The 23512-nt window shown below is 41.4% G+C and overlaps 1 protein-coding gene across 2 annotated transcripts; it reads left to right on the top strand.

Moving 5' to 3' along the window:
* Positions 1–725: 725 nt before the first annotated feature.
* CKAP2L (cytoskeleton associated protein 2 like) lies at positions 726–23320 on the top strand. 2 transcript variants are annotated; one of them, XM_069580378.1, is made up of 9 exons: positions 726–829; positions 3012–3078; positions 4998–5049; positions 6115–7334; positions 10514–10721; positions 14981–15136; positions 19137–19200; positions 20563–20752; positions 22160–23320. In XM_069580378.1, the coding sequence occupies exons 1-9, from the start codon at positions 799–801 to the stop codon at positions 22383–22385; spliced, it is 2214 nt and encodes a 737-aa protein (XP_069436479.1). In that variant the 5' UTR covers positions 726–798; the 3' UTR covers positions 22386–23320. The 2 variants fall into 2 exon arrangements, with proteins under 2 accessions (XP_069436479.1, XP_069436480.1); XM_069580379.1 differs by lacking the exon at positions 4998–5049.
* The last annotated feature ends 192 nt before the right edge of the window (positions 23321–23512 follow it).

Raw genomic sequence — 23512 nt, forward strand, 5'->3', positions numbered from 1 at the left:
CTTACCATAATGAAAAACAAAGAGGAGTCACCCTGCCGTACTAGGGCTTCCCAGGCGGCGCTAACAAAGAATCCTGCCAAGCAGGAGACCTAAGAGACGCGGGTTTGATCTCTAGGTGGGGATGATCCCCTGAAGGAGGAAATGGCAACCCACTCCAGTATTCTTGCCTACAGAATCTCATGGACAGTGAAGCCTGGTGGGCTACAGCCCATAGGGTTACAAAGAGTCAGACACGACTTAAGCGACTGAGCACCCAGGAACTGCTGTACTAAGAACTAGGATTATTTAACTTTAGAGACCCATAAAAAGTAGGAAGTATACTCGTGAGGTATATACTCGTATATACTCGTGGTATACTCGTGCCAAATTCATCATTTTGGTTTTATACTGTTTTTATATGAAACTTAGGATCTGAAAGGGCGGAGGAGGTGCTTTGTCTGTGGGGCCCGGGTGCAGCCCCCTGTCGCCAGTCCTGGCCACCTTTCTCGTAACTGAAAGCACAGCAACCCAGAAACCTCATCCTTAAAGGGGTGGGGAGGCTTCCGCCTCCTGCCCAACCAGCCGTCTTCAATACCAAAACGGCCCCTTTCCCTGTACATTCTTCCAATCAAATGGCCCCAGGGTGGGGCTTGAAGTGTACAGCCAACCGAAACGCATCAATTTCCTTTGGGCCAGCCCTCCCCTATTTTCGATTGGCAGGTTTCAAACCCACGGGACCCAATGAGAGCGGACGCAAGCGCGGCGCTCCAGCTTTCTCTCCAGGCGCGGCCTTTGAAGAGAAACTGTCGTTTGAGAATCATGGTGCGGCCTGGACTCTCCGCCGCCGCAGGTGAGTATGACTTCCAGCAGCTGTGTCTTACGGGTGGAGACGAAGGGAGGACCCCGAGTGAGCGGAAGTGACCCGATCGCTTGCCTGCCTGCCGGTGTCTCGCCGTGGGCGTTTTTGGTTCTGCGGGGGCTGACCCAAGCCCACGCTCCAGGCCTCGGTGAGAAAACGGGGCTGGGGGGCTGGGAGGCTGTGCGCGGGGCCACGCCTCCCAGGCACCTTCCCAGAGTCCCGCAGCAGCTCTGCAAAAAGCTGTCATTGTCACCTCGTTTGGGTAAAGAACCGAGGGTCCTTGCCCGAGATCGCACAACCAGCGGAAACCCAAGCGCTCCTGCGGCCCAGATTTGGCTTCAGGCGGAGCCGGGGTGTGGCCCTCGGGGCTACGCCGCCCGCCCGAGCGGGCTGTGACAGCTGTCAAGGCGGATCTCACCCAGACGCGGAGGTCTTCTTGCAACACGCGCGCCCTGGAGGCTGATGGGTTAAATCTGCATCGATGCTGAGGTTCCTGGGCTCCCTGACTTTCCTAAATGTGTCTGGAGCCCTTTGTTGACTTTTTAAGTATTCCTGCTCAGATAGCTGTCACCTGCTCCAAAATGCACAGTGTTTTGTTAATTTCTGCAATAATATCTGTTGACTGTTTCTCAGGGCCCAGGCACTGTCCTAGGCATTTTACACAACAGCCCTTAAAAATGGGCATTTCTTCCCATTTTACCTGCTCAGCAACAGCAAGGTTTGCTACCTGGCTAGACATCATAGAACTGGGATTCTAGCCACATCTCTCAGCTCCATCAGCCCTCTCAACACAGCTGTCTCCTGGGGAAGGATCAGAACCAGATATCAAAACACAGGGCAACTCAGTTTAAATGAGGTTGAGTTGTTTTGCATCCCCTATAGCTGTTGTTTTTGTTTGGCCGATAAAGCCTGTCTGACCCTTTGCGACCCCATGGACTGCAGCACGCCAAGCTTCCCTGTCCTTCACTGTCTCCTGGAGTTTGCTCAGACTCATGTCTATTGAGTCAATGTTGCCATCCAACCATCTCGTCCTCTGTCGTCCAGTTCTCCTGCCTTCAGTGTTTCCCAGCACCAGGGTCTTTTCCAATGAGTTGGTTCTTCACATCAGGTGACCAGAGTATTGGAGCTTCAGCTTCAGCATCAGTCCTTCCAGTGATTATTCAGGGTTGATTTCCCTTAGAATTGACTGGTTTGACCTCCTTGATGTCCAAGAGACTCCCAAGGGTCTTTTTCAGCACCACAACCATCTTAATTTTAGCCTTTTCCAATCCCCCGCTCCCCTCACTCAGTTCCTGCCTCTGGACTCCCATAGTTCTTTCTTTGACCCACTTTTATCACCACTACCTGGGTGAAACTTCTCGAAGAGAGAAATATTAACTTTTCATTCCCTCACAGGTGGCTTCCTTAGAAAGTCACTGTATGGATAGATGTTTGCGATGAACCTCCAGCCTAGCCTATTTTGTCCTTAGTTCCAAAAGAAAGGGCTTGTGGGCAAAATTCATCATTCCTGTCAGAAGGGATTAATAAAACAAGCCCTGAGCTCACCAGCTCAGGTGGGCCAGTAGTAGCATTTCTTCATGCAAAGTTTGATAGGTTGTAGCTGAGAACAGTGGCTATGAGCAAGGGCTCTGGGTTGAATAAACCTGGTTTCAAAATCTGGCTTTGTATACCATTTTGTTGTTGTTGTTTAATTGCTAAGCCATGTCGGTGCGACCCCATGGACTGTAGCCTGCCAGGCTCCTCTCTCCATAGGATTTCCCAGGCAAGAATACTGGAGTGGGTTGCCATTTCCTTCTCCAGGGGATCCTCCTGACCCGGGGATCAAACTAGGATCTCCTGCATTGGCAAGCAGATTCTTTACTGCTTGAGCCACCAGGAAATTCCCTGTATAGCATTTATCCATGTTTAAATTTCAGACTGTAAAATACCTTATTGGATTTTTGTGCAGATTAAAGGAAGTAATGTAAGTGTAAAGAGCTTAGCATAGAATGAGACATATAAATTTTATTGTCAGTGTTGATGTGAACCTGGAGGCAAGTCTGTAGGGCTAGAGACTTTAAAACATTATGGTCCAACACCAAAATCAATACAGAAAAGTGCCTTCTTTTAGAATATAAGTGAGCTTGTTAAAATCTTGAGCTAAAATTCTGTTGTTTGCTTGCCTGTTTTGCAGAAGAGCGGCAGAGAAAGCTGCAGGAGTACCTAGCAGCCAAGGGAAAACTGAAGTGCCAAAACACCAAGTGAGTCTATTTCCCACAGTTATGCAAGTTCTGTTGCCCTGGTTGCTAATGGCAATTTAAAGCTCTGCCAAAACATAGCCCTTTTGTTTGCAGTCTGCTCAGACTGCATTAGGATCCTAGGATTATTCAAAAAGGGCATTTTGGTGTAGGTGTAATAAAAATGTTGGCAAAGATTAAAGCATTATTATTATGAGTCTCCCAAGGTGAGAGAGAAGGGTCTACAGTAGCATCTACAATGCAGGAAGCTTCTCCCATCTCTGCTTTGCTTGCTGGGAGAGGGATGGTCCTGGTCCTGGTGCTGCTTTCTAAAATGAAAACCAATTATGTAATCCATCCACTATAAACTGCACATCCCTATCCTCTAGGCTGAGAGTGTGCTTGGGTCTTCCTCTTAGCACTGACTGTGGAGGTGAACAGAATATGACGGCCTCACTTTTCTCTTTTGTTGACATCTTGTCATCTCAATGGTGTCACCACGCTTTCCTTAGCACTGATATGTTTTTTTCCCCAACGTGTTGCTAAATTTTTAGTTGAAAACAAATTTTTACAAAGTTAGCTTTCAGCCTTTGTTTTAGCTTCTTTTTACTCTGAGTTTTTCATCTTGTTTATAGTTTCCCTTGCAGTGCCAGAGCTTTTAAATTTAGTTAGGTCCCATTTGTTTATTTTTATTTCCATTACTTCAGGAGGTGGGTCAAAAAGGCTCTTGTTGAAATTTATGTCAAAGAGTATTCTGCCTGTGTTTTCCTCTAAGAGTTTATTAGTTTCTCACCTTAAATTTAGATCTTTAATCCAGTTTGAGTTTCTTCTTTTTCTTTTTTTGGCTGAGCCATATGGCATATGGGATCTTGGTTCCCCCAACCGGGAATCATACTCATGCCCCCTGCATTGGAAGCGCAGAGTTTTAACCAGTGGACAGCCAAGGAAGTCCCTTTGAGTTTATTTTTGTGTGTAGTGTTAGGAAGTGTTCTGATTTCATTCTTTTACATGTAGTTGTCCAGTTTTCCCAGTACCACTTATTAAAGAGGCTGCCTTTTCTCCATTGTATATTCTTGCCTTCTTTTACTTTGAGTTTTTACTTGAATTGATTTCCTTGATTAAATAAATAAACTTAATTCATTTATTCAACAATTTACTTAATACCTGTAATGTATCAATCACTCTTGGTTCTAGAGATAAGGTGCTTACCAAAACAAAGCAGTCCCTGTCCTCCTGGGATGTGCATCCAAGACCAGAGAAACAAGCATCAAGTCTTCATCAAAGTTCCTGTTTGGTAGTTTATGATCTGTGAAGTTTAAATCTAAATTCTCCTCTACTTTTCTTTTTTTTTTATTTTTTTAAGTTCTCTGTCTCACTAGCTGGTTTTCATGTGTACCTCTATGTTCTTTTGTTTATATCGCTTTCCTCGCCTACAAATTAACTAGTTGAAGACACTTAAAAAACAAGTTTTTTTAAGTTGAAGTATAGCTGATTTAATACAAATGAATTTGTTTGCGAAACAGACTCATAGAAAACAAACACGCGTTTTAAAGAAGCGCTTATTTGGCATTGAATCTCTAGTGCCTGGCACATTGCAGTGTTCAGGGAATGATGTTTAAATGAGTAAGACTATGCAGATATGAAGAAAACATATTTTATTAATATTGTTAGAATGTTGTATCTATGTATAGCACATCTATGAAAGGATCACAGAAGAAAATAGGTAAGAGTGGTCATGGTCGCCAAGGAGTGGAATAGTAGGACTAAGGAAAGGTTGATAAGGAAACTTTTTATTAATTATAATTTTTGAATTTTTTAACCACATGGAAATTCTAATGATTTAAAGTTATAACCATAATAATTTTTAATATTTTTAATCACTGTACTCCCAAGCCTTGCTGATTCTTCTGTACTAAGAATTGATCTTATTTCATCTTTTTTAGGCCTTACCTAAAAGCCAAGAATAATTGCCCAAATCCTCCACCTTCTAAATCTGTAAGTAGAAATTAGTCTTTGCCCTTAATGCCAGGTGGGTCTGGTTACACATTCACGAAACTTACATAGTAATTATTCATCATATTACCAAACCAAAAACAGAAAGTCGTAGCTCTAGCACTGACATGTCTTTCCCTAGATAGTCAATAAATCTCTGACAAATTCTCCTCTCTAAGTAATTGCTTTCAGTGTGGATGCTGTAGCATCCTCAGTGGCCTGTTCCTGTTATTTACCATATTAATTCTAAACACCCCTCCCTAGTTTTCAGTTTTCTGCTACCTGGTCCTCCCTTTCTTACCCAAAATTAAGTCACATGACTGAAGTATTTACTTATGAATAATGTAGAATCTAACCTTAAAACTCTGTCCTATCTTCACAGATATGACTTACTTTCTACTGAGATTTTTGATGCTTATTCAGAGCTGTCTCAAAGTATCTCAGGCCTGCCAGCATCTCCCACCACTCCATACCACTAATCTCCAGGACGAGAGAGTGTTCCTTGAGTGACACTCTGACCTTTCAAAGGCAGTGTTGTTTTAAGAGAATTAGTGTAGCAATAGAAAGTACAAGGAAGGGACTTCCCTGGTGATCCATTGGTTAAGACTCCGCACTTCCACTGCTGGGTACACCAGTTTGATCCCTAGTCAGGGAACTAAGATCCCACTTGCCTCTCACTGCAGCCAAAACAAAAACAAAAACAAAAAAAAAAAAAGAAAGTATGAGGAGGAAGTCAGGAGGTACCCTAACATAAGTTTATTATGTTTGTATCTTTCCGGAATTCCAGGAAGGATACTTCACTGGGACATAGTGAGCACTCAGCAAGTACTTGTTTGTTAAAAAGCAATTTTTGTGTGTTCACTGCATCTCTGCAGAATTCTGTTAGAATTCTATTAATTCTAATATATTTCTAATAGGAACTCAAGTTATAAAAGTCATCTATTAGTGAATCTTTGTTTTGTCAGGATCAATTTTCTTAAGTTATCAAAAAAATAACTAGTTGGTTTTTTTTTTTACTTTAAAAACAATGGACTAATGTTTTTACCTTTAATTTATTTATCTTTTTAGACTATTGGACCCAAAAAGGATGTTACCAACCATGTTGCCTTGCCTGTCAAAACTACAAGATCCATCAGCATTAAACTGCCATCCAGACCTGCCAACATCACCAGGTCCCAGAGGCCAAAGTTGGAGCCACCAAAACTAGACAAAAGGCTCACTTCAGAAAGTGTTTCTTCTAACCCAAACGGTAAGCCTCCTGGCAATAGTCAACAGATGCATGGATTTGGATCGTCCACTGCTGGAGAACAGACAAGAGAAACCATGGGATCACTTAATATACAGAAACTGAAAACTACAAAGCAGCAGGTAACAGATCAAAGAACTGCTAAAGGTACAGACCCTGAAAATGAATCCCTGGGTGGCTGTCTAAAAGAGATGAATAAAGAGAACTTGCCCCAAGACTTACCAGACTCAGAAAGGAAACCAAATCCTGAATCCTGGACCATAAACAAGCCCCAAACTAATCAAACCAAAAGCAGTTTGGCTCCTACTAGAAAAGTCTTGGGCAAAAGCTCAGTGAACAGTGCTGCTCTGAAAGAGAGAGTTATTAAACCATTTGTTGAAGAAACTCAAATCAGGGTTCCACCAGGCAAGTCTCAGAAACTCTCTAGAGGAGCAGACCTTATAAGAGCAGGGGGAAAACCCCCCAAGGCCCTCCCTTCTCACTTTGTCCAGACACTTAATAGGACTCAAGCCACAAAGAAAACAGTGGTTAAGGACATAAAGTCTATAAAGGTTAATAGAAGTAAGTATGAAAGACCAAATGAAATGAAGTTACAGTCATACACTGTTACTGAGCAGAAAGTAAAACACAGCAAACCCAGTACACACCCCAGTGTGCTTCAAGGAGGATGTAACCACAGACATCCAAACATTAAGCAAGATCTTAAACCTACTCAGGCTTGTTGTAGACCTCAGACATCGCATGCACTGCAGAAATCAAAAGCCATAAGCCAACGGCCAAATTTGACTGTTGGCAGCTTTAACTCCGTCATTCCAAGTACCCCTAGCATAAGAGCAAATGGAGCCACTGGGAATAAATACAACAACAGCTGTCAACAAAGAGCACGGACTCTGGACTCCAAGTTCAAAAGCGCTCCTCCCCAGAACTGTTTTCTAAACAAGACAGCTCCCCGGACTCAAGCTGGTGGCCCAACCGTAAGTGGAAGAGAAGTCCCGGATGGGGCCCAAACTAATCCATGTAAGATCACAGCAGAGGATCGAAGGTACTTTATTTTAATTCCAGAGTTTAGCAAATTAAGATGGCTAGGCAAATTGACTATCAGGAGTGCTAAAGTCAGGAAATGGGTCATAAATAATGGCTCCTGGGTAATTTTTAGCTATAACTCGTAAAACTTCAAAGCAAATATTAAGACTTGATAGAACTGGGTGGAGATTGTTCTCTGTAATCTTCTGTATGCTTGAAATAATTTTTTTTTTTTTTTTTTTTAAGAAATTCAAGCAAAATAGTTGACCAAGAAGTAGGGGTTGCAGAGGTAGACGATTCATGCAGGAAGTGCCCGACAGGACGGAACAGAGGCAGGGTGGGAGGAGCCAGAGTAGTGAACTTGCATAGATAGGAAGTGCAGAGATGGTAACCCCTCATCAAGCCAACTAGTGTGTAAAGCCAGAAAGGTTACCAGGGAAGAAGGAGCAGGAAACTTCTATGAGTCTGAGCAGGCCAAGTTTTGGAAAGTAAACTGAAGCAGAGAGAAGTATGCAGTTCACATAGAGTTCAGATGGTAGAAATCAGGACCTCAGGCATTAACATAGGTGATGCTTGAAACTGAGCCAAAGGACTTCATACACTTTCTGCACAGGACCATATATAGTCTCACGATGCAGTGAACATCCCAGAAGCACCTCAGTACACTTGGTTGGAGTAGAAAATAAGGAGATTCCTGACAAGGGCGAAAGGACCACATAAAATAAGATGGTAGCTAAAAAGGTGTAGCAGAGTGAAGTGAGGGCAGGATTTATTTTCTAATACAGCCCTGAACACAACTGACAAGCTCTCTGCCCCCTGAAGAAACAGAAAATAAACAACTTGATTCAGGGTGAGGTGATTGAGAGAGGGAGGCCGGGATGATTTTTTTAGATAAAGGGGTCAGGGAAGGTACTTTCAACAGTGACAGCTGGGCTGGGAAAAGGACAGTGACCAGAAGAAAGACAAGTTTTAACAGAGAGAAAACTGAATGTAAAGACCGGAGCTGGTGAACAAGGAGGCCAGGCTCCCTACCCTGGAGCTCCAGTCTAGACCACGTAACCTACAGTGGATCGTAAGACAGTCTGATTACAATTGGCCGGCACTGAGGACCAGAAGAGGAGGCGTCTGTAGAGGGAACAGATCTGCACTCATCCCTAGAGTGTTCCTTCAGCACCTACCATGTGTCAGGCACTGAGAGATACAGTGGTGTGCACACAGTCGCAGTCTACTCTTAGGGAACGGTTTTTTTCTGGTGTGTATATGGAAAGTACTGGAATAATAAATCTGTGGCTTTCAAGTCCTGGGAATGAGTTGACTTTAGAAAAGGCAGGTTCTAAGAGCGTTAATAGTTGTTGATTTTCTGGCAAAAGCAAAATGATAAGGACAGCAAACAGATCCATGATTGCTGGGAACTGGACATGGGTGGCATGGCTGACCACCAAGAAACATCAGGGAATCTTTAAGGGTGTTATATCTTGATTGTAGTCATGGTGACATATTCATGCATTTGTCGACATGCACAGAACTGTGTGCCAGAAAAGGTGAATTTTACAGTAATTAAACACTTAACGTGTTCCAAACACCATGGTAGGCGCTAAGCCATCCAAGGTTTCCATCTTCACAGACCTTGCATTCCAGTGCAGAAGATATTAATAGAAAATCAACACATTGATTAAATAAGATTAATTACAGAAAATTACCCCTTCAAGGAGGTATCATTTGAGTAGAGGACCAAAGATTGATAATACAAGGCCCTGAGACAGGAATGAGCTTGGGTCAGGTTACTGGAAGGAAGCCAGGGCTCCTGGATGGCAGGGATTGAGCAGGAGAGTGGTGAGACGTGAGTCTGGAGTAGGCAGGGGGCACATTGCTCTGCACCTCTGGTCATGGAGAACATTTTGAATTTTACACCAAGAGCCATGAGAAGTCCCTGGCAGTGACTCTGGTTTATGGTGTAAAGATCACCAGCAGCTGTGCACAGGATAAATTTGAAAAGGATTAGAGTGGAAGCAAGGAGGTGACTTAGGAGGCTTGCTGCAGCATTCCAGGCAGAAGGTGATGGTGCACTGGACCAAGAATGGTAGTAGAGACAGAAGCAGTGCTGACTATACGATGATGTGTCAGATGTGAGGAAAGAAAGGACTGCTCACGACAACTAGTTTTAGGCCCTAGCAGCTGGGTAAAGTTGGGAGAGTATTTACCAATGTAGGGAAGGCTTTTTGGGAAAAGATTTAGAGATGAAAATCGAGAGCTTTGTTTTGGACGATACTAAATTTTAAATACCTGCCAGATATCAAGTAACAGATATCAGTTAGGCAGAGGGATTTGCAAAGTTTGGGGCCCTAGGGAATGATCTGGGCTGAAATGTGCATTTGTGAGTCATAAAAGTGTAGTTGTGATTTAGAGAAGCTGAAGAGCCTACACGCAGATGCTTGGGTCCTCATGTTTTGGTGCCACCCCAACAGTCATCTGTGGACCGCCTCAAAGCAGGAGTGCAGAGTGGGAACGGTATGGGGAAGGTATGGCCTAGGACTTGGTGCCGTCAGAGACTAGCTACCTAAGAAAAGAGCCCTGAAATTATCGCCCTTGTTAGGGGAAGCAGGGGTCCTATGTCATGAGGAGAGGGTTAAGGAACTTGGCCAAGTGGGTCACTTTGAGTGGCCAAGATCCTACTGAGTGCAGAATATAGGTTTGGTTCATCTGATTGAATGGCAGATATAGAGCTTATGAGAAGAGAAATGGAGTGCTGAGTTAGTGATCTCGAAGATGGAGGGATGTCTTAAGAAAGCAATTGTCAGAAGTAGTATACAGGTGAAATAAAAATGTTCAGGGAATAATATTGAAGAATAATCAGGGAATTATTGAGATAGAGAAGGGCTCGGAAGCCTGGCATGCTGCAGTCTGGGTCACAAAGAGTCAGACGTGACTTAGCGACTGAATAACAATCAGGAAATTAAGGAATTTGAAGATGGAGATGCTAACCACATGTTGTAATCCTAGTACTCCATCTGGCATCTACCTTCTGACGGGTGGGAGCAACCAGTGCCTCCGAAGCAAATAGTAAATTGTTTTTAAAACATTCTCCCGACTTTGCAGTTGAAGGTATGCAGTGCTAATCTATGCTCGTCGTACTTTAGAATCTTAACCAGGCACCGGAAAAAAACCCTAAACCCGTTCCCTGTTTTAATTGTATAACAGGAAACAATTAGAAGAATGGCGGAAATCTAAGGGGAAAATCTATAAACGGCCTCCTATGGAGCTTAAAACAAAAAGAAAAATAATAGAGGAAATGAATATTTCATTTTGGAAGAGTATGGAGAAAGAAGAGGAAGAAAAGAAAGCACAACTTGAACTGTCCAATAAAATTAACAACACTCTGACAGAATGTCTGCAGCTCATTGAAAGGGTGAGTGAGAACGATAATCTTCCAAAGCTTTGCCAAGTCTTAAGGTTTTTAAACACTTTTCTTAAGTATAGTTTCGGGGAGACAACCTCTGTCTAAGCAGAAATTTAGCTACTCCTTTGAATAGGGAGGAGTGATAGTAATAATAATAATGATACATACTTAAATAATGGCTCCTGGTATGCCAGGTACTGTTCTAAGCACTTCACTTATATTATCTCATATAACTATCATAACAACTATTACTATATTCACTTTATAAATGAAGCTAAGGCCCAGAGAAGTTGGGAAATTAACCCAAGCAGTCTGGATCCAGAATGATCCAAAAGGAACTTTGCCATCTTTGTGTATCAAGGTCCAAAGAGTTCACATTTAACATTTGGAGGTAAAAGCTATAGTCAAAAGGCAAGGCCTAGCCTCCGAATTTAGCTTTGGTCTTATCCTTCAGGTTTGACTAGGTAATGTTTCATATCAGTTAAGAGTCAAGTCAGGAAAACAGAAAGACAAGCAATCTCAGTAGAAAGAATGTAGTATGAAGATCACTTTCACAGTGTCTTATGTGAGTTTCCTAGAAGCAGACCCTAAGAGGAGAATTTGTGTGGAAGTAGTTTACTAGGAAGAGGCTCCAAGGGACAACTGGGAGGGGAGTTGGGGATGTGGGACCAGGAGGGGAAAGAGGGCAGGCAAGGCGTGGTCTCAAGGAGAGTTCATGGAGGGTCGCTGCGGCACAGTCCCACCCGGGAGCTCCAGAGACAGTGCCGGTCTCATCTCAGAGCTGTCCTGATTGGAGCAAGGAAACTGGCATTAGTCATTCCATGGTCATTGAGTAATGGTTGCCCTTGGGGGTCAAAAATGCCCAGTCCCTTCTGACTCTATGGACACATTACAAAGAGGCACAGATGCTGCCTGTAAAGTACTTTGTGAGCCTATATGCACAGAAATGATAAAAGAATCACCAAAGGAGATAGGGGTGCCACACACAGAACTGACAGCAGAAATGAATCTCAAGTAACAGTGGCAATAATTGCAGAAAGCAGCTAGCAGCATCCACTGGGTACAGGGGAACAAAGAGAGGCTGGGGATGTCAGAACCTAGAAGCTGGGAGAGACAAACCCTGGTGTAAGTGGGACTCCAGCTCTAAGGATGCTGGTGCCACAGGAGCTGCAGGAGGGTCCTTATGGGGCTGGGATTCAGACCTGGAGGAAAGGATGCTAACTATCCGGTTGGGGCTTTTGCCTCTTAAGGAGCACAGTGAGGCAGGATCCGTGCATGCCAGTGTAAAACAGGTAGAGGCTAGAACCAACTGCTGCTTCCAGAGTGAAGGACCGTTACTGGGGTGATGAAAGCAAACGAGAAAGAGGAAGTCCCCTCTCTTCTCCAGCCTGCAGCCTTCCTCTACTGCCCCTCACTGGCTGAGCCCATCAAGGAACTGCTGTCAAAATAGAAAGTGATTTATAGACTTACAGAATTCTGTTCAACAAAGCAGAAGATAAAAGGTGGGTTTAGAGCTAAGACACCGAAGCTCAATAACTAACACATTCTCATTTGTTGCTAGTTTGATATTTCCATTTTGAGATCTTCAACCCAGAAGTTACCTTAGAAGAGTATCTTTTAACTTCCAGATAAGTCGTTGGTTTTGTTGGTGTCTGGTTTTTTTGTTTGTTTTTGTTTTCTGGCTACCTGTCAGTTTTTAATTTTATTGCATTGTGGTTGGTGAATGTAGCCTGTGTGTGTTCTGCTTGATGGAATTTGTTGAAATTGTTGATCTTAATGTCTGATCAGCCTTGGTGAATGTTCCAAAAGTGTTTGAAAAGTATATGTATTCTCTGTTGAATAGAAAATTCTACATGGATATCCATTAGATCAAACTTAGAAATTTTAAATAGCACAATTATTTTTTTGTTCATTTACTTGCCTTTTTTTTTTTTTTTTTTTGCTCTCTGAAAAAAATATACCAAAATCTTTTACTGGCACTGTGATTTCATAATGTCACTTTGTCCTCCTATCAGTGTTTACTTTCTGTTTTTCAAAGTTACGTTGTTAAGTGCATAAAGATTCATGACTTGCTCTGATTTTTCTTTTGTCTGATATTAACCTTGCCACACCTGCTTTGCTGTTGTTACAATTTGTCTGATAAATCTTTCCCTATCTCTCTATTTTTAAAGGTATGTCTCATATGAATACGTAGTTTAATTTCTCTAAACAAAATATGGAAAACTCTCTGCTTTTAAAAAGTGCATTTAGCCCATGTACATTTATTGTAATTACATATATGTTTAACTTTATTTCTGCCGTTTTATTTAGTAACTCAATTTACATGCAGTATTTTTTGGCTTATTTTTCTTCATGCCTTTGTTTGATCCAGCTTTCATTTCATAAAGAAAGCATATAAATTGAAATCACAAAAGAAAGTGCTAAGTATGAGTTCAAACATGGTGTGAAATTATATATCATATTCTTCTTGTGGCTATTTTTGTTTCAATTCTTCCGGTTGAATTCTAAATTCATTTACTAATAACTTTATGGTTTTTGAATGGTAAACTTTCTGAGTTGTTATGCTTCTAAAAATGTCATCATTTCATCCTCATGTTGGATTCATAGTTTGACTAGGGGAAATTTCTAAATTCAGATGGTTTTTCCTGGAAGATATGAAAGTTACTGTTTCGTTTTCTTTCTTGCATCTGGAATTGTTGATTTATTAAAGTCTCGTGTCAAGCTCTCATTCCTCTGTAGGTAATCTTGTTTTTTTTCCCCTCTCTGGAAGAATTTAAGATTTTCTTTTCATTCTTGGTTTTCTAAGTATGGGTCTTTTTCCATCCATCTTGCTTAGCTCTCTGGGGACCTTGCAGTCTGAACATTTGTCTCTCTGTTCAGTCCTTGGGAATTTTCTTCTATAACTGCAATGCATATTCAGCTTTGTTCTTTCTCTGTGTCTTTGAAGAAATTCTATTACATGGATGTTGGAATATATCCAATATAGATGTATCTAATAAATATATCCAATATAGAGTATAGATGTGTCCTCCAGAACTCTTTTATGTACTTCATTTCTTTGTTCTGTTTCACTGGGTTCTGGAAGAATTCCACAGCTGGATTTTCAGCTCACTGATTTATTCTTCAACAGTGCCACTGTTCTGCCCATCTATTGATTCTTTTTCATAACATTGATTCTAGTTTTATGATGGTAGTATTTTATCACTCTGAAGGTATTGACTACAACACTCTTAAAATTTATTCCTCTTTGCGCCCTCAGCTATTTGCACCAGTGTTCATTCTTCTGGTTGTTGAGTTTTATGCCTCTTTCATGCAGTGTTGGTTTCCTCAGACATTAGTGATTCTTGACTGTGAGCTTACCCCTGTGTCTTTCCCATCTCAGGAAGAGTAGGAGGTGCTACTTGGTTCAGTGTGCCACTACCTGGATTTCTGAGCATAGTGGCTCCCATTTTCCTTCTAGTCCATGTCACTGCGCTGTTCTTGGTACAAGGCAGAAAGGGTCCAAACCTATGAAGCCATTATAAAGTTCCTTTGTATGTGATTTAACCTTCTTTATATATTCCTGCAGAGAGTTGGACACGACTGAATGACTGACACACACACACACACACACGTTCATGGATCCCCAACACATACACATGTACATCCATGACCCTTTCACAGCTACGCATCCTTAGGCTTCTGTCAGTTAAGCAGAAATTCTGGTCACTATTCACGGTTCATGTTATTATGACTATGTAAAAAATACGTGGAAGGTGGATTACTCTAGGGTTGGGTTTGGTTTTGGTTTTGCATAAACAGGTAGAACAATTTCTCACTTTGAGCTATGATAAGCATTTTTCTATTTGGTCTCTTAACTCTTAAAATTTAATGATCAGTGCAAAAACTCTTCAAAACTATTTAAATAGGTTCATTTTATTATATAAACTACTTCAGTGAAATTGAATATTTTTTTTAAATTTTTTTTTTAATTTTAAAATCTTTATTTCTTACATGCGTTCCCAAACATGAACCCCCCTCCCACCTCCCTCCCCATAACATCTCTGTGGGTCATCCCCATGCACCAGCCCCAAGCATGCTGTATCCTGCGTCAGACATAGACTGGCGATTCAATTCTTACATGATAGTATACATGTTAGAATGCCATTCTCCCAAATCATCAAAAATACTTATCACACTGATTTCTGCATACCTGCTATGGTAAGTATTAGGAGATGTGAAAATAACAGCAAGTAACAATTACCTCTGGGTACTTTTCTTTTTTTCAGGGTGTACTTTCTAATGAAGTATTTGCCATTTTGTCCAGTATTCCTAAGGCTGAAAAATTTGCTAAATTTTGGATCTGCAAAGCAAAGTTGTTGGCAAGCAAAGGCACCTTTGATGTTATTGGGCTCTACGAAGAGGCCATTAGAAGTGGGGCCACAGTAAGTATCTGTCTTGAATGGGTGACTTCTTAAAACTCCTCTTTCATGTAAGTTCTCTGTTGTTTGCAAAATGGCAGTTATATAATATAATGTTAAATGTTCTAATTTACTTCATAAAGTTATATGCAAAATATGAAGTACATTATGTCCTTTGTGAACATTTTAATTTAAATATTTATTTTCTAGAAAATAGTGTCACATGTAAACAAATAGAGTCACTTTCTTGTCAAGTGAATCAGTTCAGTTGCTCAGTCATGTCCGACTCTTGGCAGCCCCATGAATCACAGCACACCAGGCCTCCCTCTCCATCACCAACTCCCGGAGTCTACCCAAACCCATGTCCACTGAATCCATGATGCCATCCAGCCATCTCATCCTCCGTCATCCCCTTCTCCTCCTGGCCCCAGTCCTTCCCAGCATTAGGGTCTTTTCCAATGAGTCAACTCTTCGCATGAGGTGGCCAAACTATTGGGGTTTCATCTTCAACATCAGTCCTTCCAATGAACACCCAGAACTGATCTCCTTTAGGATGGACTGGTTGGATCTCCTTGCAGTCCAAGGGACTCTCAAGAGTCTTCTCCAACACCACAGTTCAAAAGCATCAATTCTTTGGAGCTCAGCTTTCTTCACTGTCCAACTCTCACATCCATACATGACTACTGGAAAAACCATAGCCTTGACTAGATGGACCTTTGTTGGCAAAGTAATGTCTCTGCTTTTGAATATGCTATCTAGGTTGGTTATAACTTTCCTTCCAAGGAGTAAGCGTCTTTTAATGTCATGGCTGCAATCACCATCTGCAGTGATTTTGGAGCCCAAAATAATAAAGTCTGACACTGTTTCCACTGTTTCCCCATCTATTTGCCATGAAGTGATGGGACCAAATGCCATGATTGTAATTTCCTGAATGTTGAGCTTTAAGCCAACTTTTTCACTCTCCTCTTTCACTTTCATCAAGAGGCTTTTTAGTTCCTCTTCACTTTCTGCCATAAGGGTGGTGTCAAGTGAATATGTCTCACTTAAAACTCATTGCAGAAATGTACACTTATGGAAAACAATAGCATAGAAAATTATAGTATAACATCAATATCCAATACTTAGAAATTCATACCTCACCATAAAGAACCTAAAAAATATATTAAACCCAATACATCAATATCCATAGATCATTCAGAGCCATTTCATGAAATAACTTGTAATTCTAAAACCTAGTAAAACCACTGTCTCTATAGAATTTAACAAAGACTCCATCAAATAGTTTTAAAACTCTTTTCCCTATAATATCACTTTCTATGTCATTGTATGTTCTACCATACCTTTTCCATGATTGTTCAAAATCAGAGTTTTACATGGTCATAGTTTAAATAAATAGTTTGATAAAGCCTATACCATAAGACCTATTTCCTTCCCCTCCCATTTCCCACTGACAGCAAACTGAGTATTTTGTTACCTTGATAATTTCAGATAATGTGCTAATATTACTACTTCTTGATTTTTCTCTTTAGACATGATTTGTAGACTTCCGACTCTGTAGGATGAGGATCTAACTCTCTTTTTCACACACACCTTCACAGATCCTCAGCACACACACACAGACACCCCATCACCCCCGTAGACTTCACTGTCCTCCCTATTTTCATTAGAATCATACAGACATTCTGATCACTGTCCAGTGCTCACATTGTCATAAATAGGTGAGAAGTATACACTGATCCATGTAGTACATGCTATGGTTACTTTGCCTTTTAAGTATGGTTTTCTAATTTTCCTGCAATTATTTTCTTGTTTTCCCTTTGCTTAGTATTTCCAAACTCTTCTATAATTATCTATACTTTTCAATACTTTCAAAACATTACATTTTGTTGATTTCTTTTCCTCAGGTTATTCTTCTTTTGGGGGGGAGGGGTGCTATGCTAGGTCTTCACTGCTGCACTGCCGGGCTGTCTCTGGTTGTGGTGAGTGGCCAACTGGTGGTTCTTCACCCCCGTCTTTATCAGTTGTCATTCTGGGATCTCCTCTCACCAGAACTATCAAGTTACCTTTTCTTCCTGCACTGCCTGATTCTTCTCCAATGCTTTTTCTTCTCTCGTCTCCTTTTTTTGAAGGAAGAGTTGGGTGTTTGGTTGGTTGTATTCTCTATTGTTCATTAGAGGCTTTACTCAGATGCTGGTGAAACTGGACCGTTTGTATGTCTATGAAGTAGGTTTTAAAACCTTATTAAAAACTGGTCACAGATGAGGCTTTACTATAGAGTGGCTGAGATCTGGCTGAATCAGCTGATTGAGGAACCCCCAGTTTCAGTACCTTCTGATCTTTCCTCTAAGGCTAGTCATATTCTCTGAAGAAGGCTCATTTATCCTCCTTCCCAAGAACCAGGAACCAGGCTACCAGTTCCCCTTTATTGGAGAAAAGGGAGCTGGGAGTCTCAACCTTCAGCATGGAAACTTTCATTTATCCCTTTTTTCAGCAGACACTCCCACCCTCAGTCTTGCATGATATCATCCAGAGACTTGGAGCATATGTGCCTGGTGCTCTGTTGGGATGAAGGTGGGTGGGACACAGCTACCAGTCTGCATGGAGTTCAGGGATGCAGGGTGGATTTGGAGGTCTGATGGTTTTATTGACTGATTGGCCAACCACCATCTTTGGGGATCTTCCCTGACCAGGGATGGAATCCAGGCCTGGCAGTGAAAACACCAAGTCCTAATCCCTGGACCGCCAGGCAATTCCCAGGTGTGACTGCTTTTTGACAGATGCTCTAGAGCCCTCCAGCAATTCCTGAGCCTTTCAGAGGCTTTGGGGTTGAATCAGATTCTTTCTCAGCTAAACTGCCAGCATAGAATTTGACTCTTTCATTGGTCAAGCTAGTTACCTCTTCCTTCTACATTCTTATTGCTATTTCATCTATTCTCTGTGGCTATTGCCTCCTTTTAACCCCCTTTTAAAATCATTTCAGAAGAGTTTCAAGAGGGATTAGGCATATTTGCGTACTCAATCTATCATCTTTAACTAGAAACTTATGAAAATATATACTTAATGAGTGTTTTATATAATTAAGATGCTTTGCCATGTATTCTGTACATTTATTCCCATTTCCTTAAGCATTTAGCTCTTAAGCATTTTAGCTTTTGTAAAAATGTATAGACAGCTTTGCTTTTATGCTCTGTTTTCAGTTTATATCTGTTATTTATTTGATACAGGGTCCCAGATCAGGAAGCCCAGCCCCCAAATACTGTGGTCCTATGAGAAAGTACAGTTCATTAGTGATGTGCTGTTTCATGGCATCGTTTGCATACTTTAGAAAGGAAGGGGGAAAGAAAGGAAGACTATCTCAGATAATTTTATCAGAAAATTACTTTTCTGTGATAGCTTTTAGTTTAATGTTTTTTATATTATGTTACCAAATAAAAGAATTAAAGGAAAAGCTGGGGGGAAATTGTCTAAAATGCTAACTAAAGGTTATATTTAAATGATGGGATTATGGGTAGTTTTCCCTTTTAACTTTGACCTATTGTTCAGTTGTCTTTATAGACATATATGACTTTCATGATAAAAACAAAAGTTCAGTTAAGACAACACTGAAAACATATATCAGATTTTCTGTATAGCTTAGTTATATATCTTTGGATTAGAGTCTTTATATGGGAATATGTCTTTGATGGGATCATGTCAGTCAATAAAAAACCTAATTTGATTTAAAGAAATTTTAAAAAATAAAAATTTAAAAAAAAATTGTATTACAGACAACGCTCCATAAATTCATCTCTTCATTAAAGTCAAGCATGCCAGAATTTAACCAGTATTTTTTCTCTTCCTTTATTTTTCCTGTAAAGCTAAAACTGAAGCCTTTTAAATGTTACTTATAGTTAGACAAGAGATTAAAAAGGGAAACATTCTTGTTATGAAAAGTCTATTTGATATTAAACAACATCATAAATTCCTTAGATCATTTTTCCATGAATGTTTTTAATATATCATTCGTGTATTTTCTTCCTTCTAGCCAATCCAAGAGTTGCGGGAAGTTGTCTTTAATATTTTGCAAGACCGAAACAGAACCACAGAAGGTACTGCTATTTTGTGTTTAAATTCATTCCCTCTAGCTACTGAAGTAAAGGTCACTGAGGAACACGTATAGGGAAAGAAGAATTTTAAGTTCCCTGAAATGCCTCTCGCTTCTTGGTTTCCCTGGTGTGGACCTTTCAGCTTTCATCATCAGCTGATTGATTTCTATACTGCTCCAACACCAAACAAAGGTTTCCACCAGAGCATCCTAGACCAGGGTGACTTGCTTCCCTAGAGAGAAGACAAGAGTGAGACTGAGCCAGAGAGGAGAGGTGCTTTAGTTTAAGGTGTTTAGTTGTTACATGCCCACCAACCCGGATACATCCAAATTCATGGTCTACCTTTAAAACATAGCCATCTCAGGAATCATTTCACAGTTCACCGTTGCTGTCATTGGCCAAAACCTTTAGAGAACTCTTCTATGAAAAATGTGCCAAATAAAGCGAGTGGCACATTATGTATAATTATATTTGTGATATGAACAGGGTTACGGGGAAGACACCTTGAGAAAATAAAATGGATTACTTTTATAATCTTAAAACGTGACAAATCTTTTTCCGCTAAGAGTAGATTGAACTTTGGGGAACAATCAAGCCGTGTGGAATTATAGCCAACTAACCCATTACTTTTAGGAATAAGGTTGTAGTATATATATACTCAATGGTACTCTTACTGAGAACGATGCTATAATTCAGATATTTGTTTATAATTTATGGCAGTGTTCTTTAAAGAATTAAAAAAGAGAGAGAGAGACAGGAATTCATGCCTTTTCCACATGTTGGCCTCTCTTGGGGGTCTCAGCCTCTAGCCAGAGTATATCTATCTGTCTCAGTCAAATTTCCTTCCCTTCATTTTGGTTGCTGTGCTGGTTAGGCTATGATGCACATTGTGTTAACACAAGACATTTACATCTACGTCCAAGGTGAGAGCCATATGGTCATCCCTGGGTTGGAGGGGATCAGAAGGTCAAGTGGGTTAACCCTAATGAGTTAGGATAATTGACCCAAGGTGTGAAATGAGGGTAAGAGGCCAATGATTAGTCACCAGGGCAGCTCCCTCAAGAGTGAATAAGAGGCTGGAAATATATTCAGAATGTTGAAAGGGTAGCAGGGATCCATTCTCACAGGCCCAAAGGTTGTGTGGAGGACTGGTTAGGAGAAGGTTTAATGCAGCAGGGTGTTACTACAAAACTTAGTGGGAAAAACTAGTTGTAAGTCCCACTCCAAATCAGTTACTCTTTATTTAGCATGTGGAATCCATAAGGATCACTAAGAAGTCATGGAGATATTCCTGTTTCACTTTATTGATTTTTTTAGCTTCAGTATTGAATTGCTAAGTCTTTCCTTTTGACCTTATATACATAGGAATTACCACTAACTCCTTAGTTGCTGAAACCAATATAACATCAGTAGAAGAGCTGGCCAAGAAGACGGAATCTGGGGCATCTTGCCTTTCCCCAAAAGAGAGCGAACAGATGTCAGTAACACCCCAAATAACAAAGTCAGAACAGGATGGTCATCCCGGTATCAAATTACAGATCGCCCCAATCCCTCGGTAAGCACACTGTAAAGCTTTTGTGTTTGCAGGTCTAAATTAAGTCCAGTTGTCAGCTTCTCCTCCAAAGATCCAGAATACCAGCAGATTAGTGACATGAATACTTCCTGCCTCGTATGAGGACTAGGTGATCTAATCGATCTTTGGTGTTAAGGGAAAGAGGGGGAGGGGAGGGGTGGAGCCCATGCCAGGGAGACAGTCCTTTCTCTGTACACACACCCCCACCGCCCCAGACACAGCACCTCCAAGGAGATCTGACCTTCCTGTGAGCAAGGAGCTGCCAGACTCAGGAGGGCTGTTGGAGTGGAGTCACCCCTTCCTCCTGAAATCAGTCCTCCCCCTTCACCCTTGTTTGTCCTGCAATGGCAGATCCCATCCACCTTTCCTGGGGGTCAGGAGTGGGGTGCTGCACTAATTGCTAAGCAAGGGCAACCTCTGGAGCTATGGGAAGGAATGGGCCGTGGATAACCTGTAAGAACAAGGAGGGTGGTCAGGACTGTACGGCTGCTCATGTATCAAGTGTCTGGTTTTGAAACAAGTGGAAGTTTAAGACAGAATCCATAATAATTTAAGGAACTGTATCAGGGTATCAATGTCATTGTTCATGCTCTTGAAAGGAAAATTTCAAACAAAAGCACCAAGACCACAGTTCTTTGTCTTACTTTCCTGGGGAGCACGGCTGGGCTTCTTCCACTCTAAACACCTCTCTCAGATGTGTCATTTCCCCACTATACTCCGCTCATGGGTGGGTGAAGTTAAGCTGCTGATGTGAAAGCCACCTCTCACTGGCTCAGGAATTTTTAGGAGCATTTTCAGCAGACTGGCCTTGAGTTTTATAAGACTAATGTAATCTGTGATTTTGTATCCTGTGGCCAAGATTCACTCCGTGGAAAGTCTCTGCAGCTTATCTTTCAGGCTATTACAGGAATGCATTAAAGCCCTTACCAGGAAGATGCCCAATTTGCTCCAGTCTCCATCTGTGGTTTGGTCCACCATCTTAAAAGATGTTTTGGATTTTACTGTCAAAGCTAGAAAGTGTCTTTGAAGTCTTTAGTCCAGCCTTTTTTGGTGTTAGGCCCAATTTCCCCAAAGGATGTCAACTCTGTGGAAGTTTATGGAATAAACATACACCAACTGCCAAGTAGCTGACTTCAAACAAAACCACACTTAGCACTTCATTCAATGAAATCCCTCTGCTGACACCATCTGAGAACAGATGGTGGAGTCCACCCAGTTCATTCTAACACTCAGGGGACGTCCATCTTAGGATGAGAGCTGCCCTAGACATATCTCTTGTATCAGCCAACATTGAAATTCTCTCATGTTTTATTAGAGAACAAGAAGAAAATAATAAGTAGAATTTTGAAAGGAGCTACAGGGTTTTAAATGCACCTCTTGCTCTCTTAGGATAAATGGGATGCCAGAGGTGCAGGACATGAAGCTGATCACACCCGTGAGGCGTTCGGCCAGGATCGAACGAGCCGTGTCCCGCTACCCGGAAATGCTGCAGGAACACGACCTCGTGGTGGCTTCTCTCAACGAGCTCTTAGAAGTGGAAGAGACCGAGTACTTTATATTCCGCAAAAATGAGGCTTTGCCTGTAACGTTAGGGTTTCAAGTCTCTGAATCATAATTTCTCAGTGCTTTCTTTTTTAAGAAACATTTCAGAGCCTCCATGAGACAAGAAATGCACTTACCTAGGAGACCTGGGAGAGACTACAATGGAAAGGCATTGTGGATGCAGGCCATGGGCCCTCGGAACTTGAAAAGTAATTCACCGGGACCGACTCTCAAATTTTATATCCCTGCAGGAAAGGCTGGTTTATTTAAGACTGGAGTTGGCCACAGTTTTACAGCATACATAAATTTCCAACTTTTGAAAATTAGTTTATCACACAAGTACAGAAAATTTTTGAATTTTACTGACCTACCTTAATCCTACCATAGTTACTTTTTATATCAGGAGGTCAGATCCACAATACAATAAACTTTACTTCCTGCATCCACCCTAGCAGAGAGGGCAGGTCCTCGCAGCCTGAAAGCCCTGAGCATAGACACTGGCCTTCCCGACTTAGATGGAATGTAACCCACCATCTGGTCAAATGCCCTCATTTAGCTGATGAGTTTACGCCAGCCGTTCCTTGGCTCAGAGATCACAAATGACTTTTCTGTGTGATCTTTGACTTCCCTCACAGATCCCTGGAGATGAGGGGTAATTCCCATCCTCTCTGTGTCTGGTTTCCTGTAATGATACACAATCCTGAATTGGGGTGGTCATTAAGCTTTTTATGTTCAAAACCTAGTTTGCATTTATTATTCAGAAATGCTTCAGATAAAAGCAAAAGGGAGTAGCAGAGAGCAGTAGGGAGAGGACCCTTGCCTCTTCAGTTCTATGCTCTGTAGGGGACATTGGCCTGAGAAGACCACCTAAGCCCCAGAGACTCCCCATTTGCCTTTCCCAATCAGAATCACTGTGTAAATATAATGTATAGAAGGACCTAGTCGATGTATTTTAGATTTGTTTTCTTAATATTTATATTATCTTTAAAAAAAATTAACCTTTGTTCACTCCTGCTTATTTATCTTATTTATTACAGAAAACTGTGGTGGTAGCTTGACCTAGAGAATTAAGGGTGTGCCTGTGGAAACAGTGGTTTCCCAGATAGCTCAGTGGTAAAGAATCTCCCTGACAAGTAGGAGACTTGGGTTCTATCCCTGAGTCAAGAAGATCTCCTGGAAGAAGAAATGGCAACTCACTCC

The sequence above is a fragment of the Ovis canadensis genome, chromosome 3, assembly GCF_042477335.2.
Source record: "Ovis canadensis isolate MfBH-ARS-UI-01 breed Bighorn chromosome 3, ARS-UI_OviCan_v2, whole genome shotgun sequence".
NCBI lineage: Eukaryota > Metazoa > Chordata > Mammalia > Artiodactyla > Bovidae > Ovis > Ovis canadensis.

Coding starts and splice junctions, on each gene's coding strand:
- CKAP2L (XM_069580378.1), top strand. CDS start 799: ATGGTGCGGCCTGGACTCTCCGCCGCCGCAG. Junction 7,335..10,513: donor ATCACAGCAGAGGATCGAAG/GTACTTTATTTT, acceptor ATTGTATAACAG/GAAACAATTAGAAGAATGGC. Junction 15,137..19,136: donor CCATTAGAAGTGGGGCCACA/GTAAGTATCTGT, acceptor TCTTCCTTCTAG/CCAATCCAAGAGTTGCGGGA.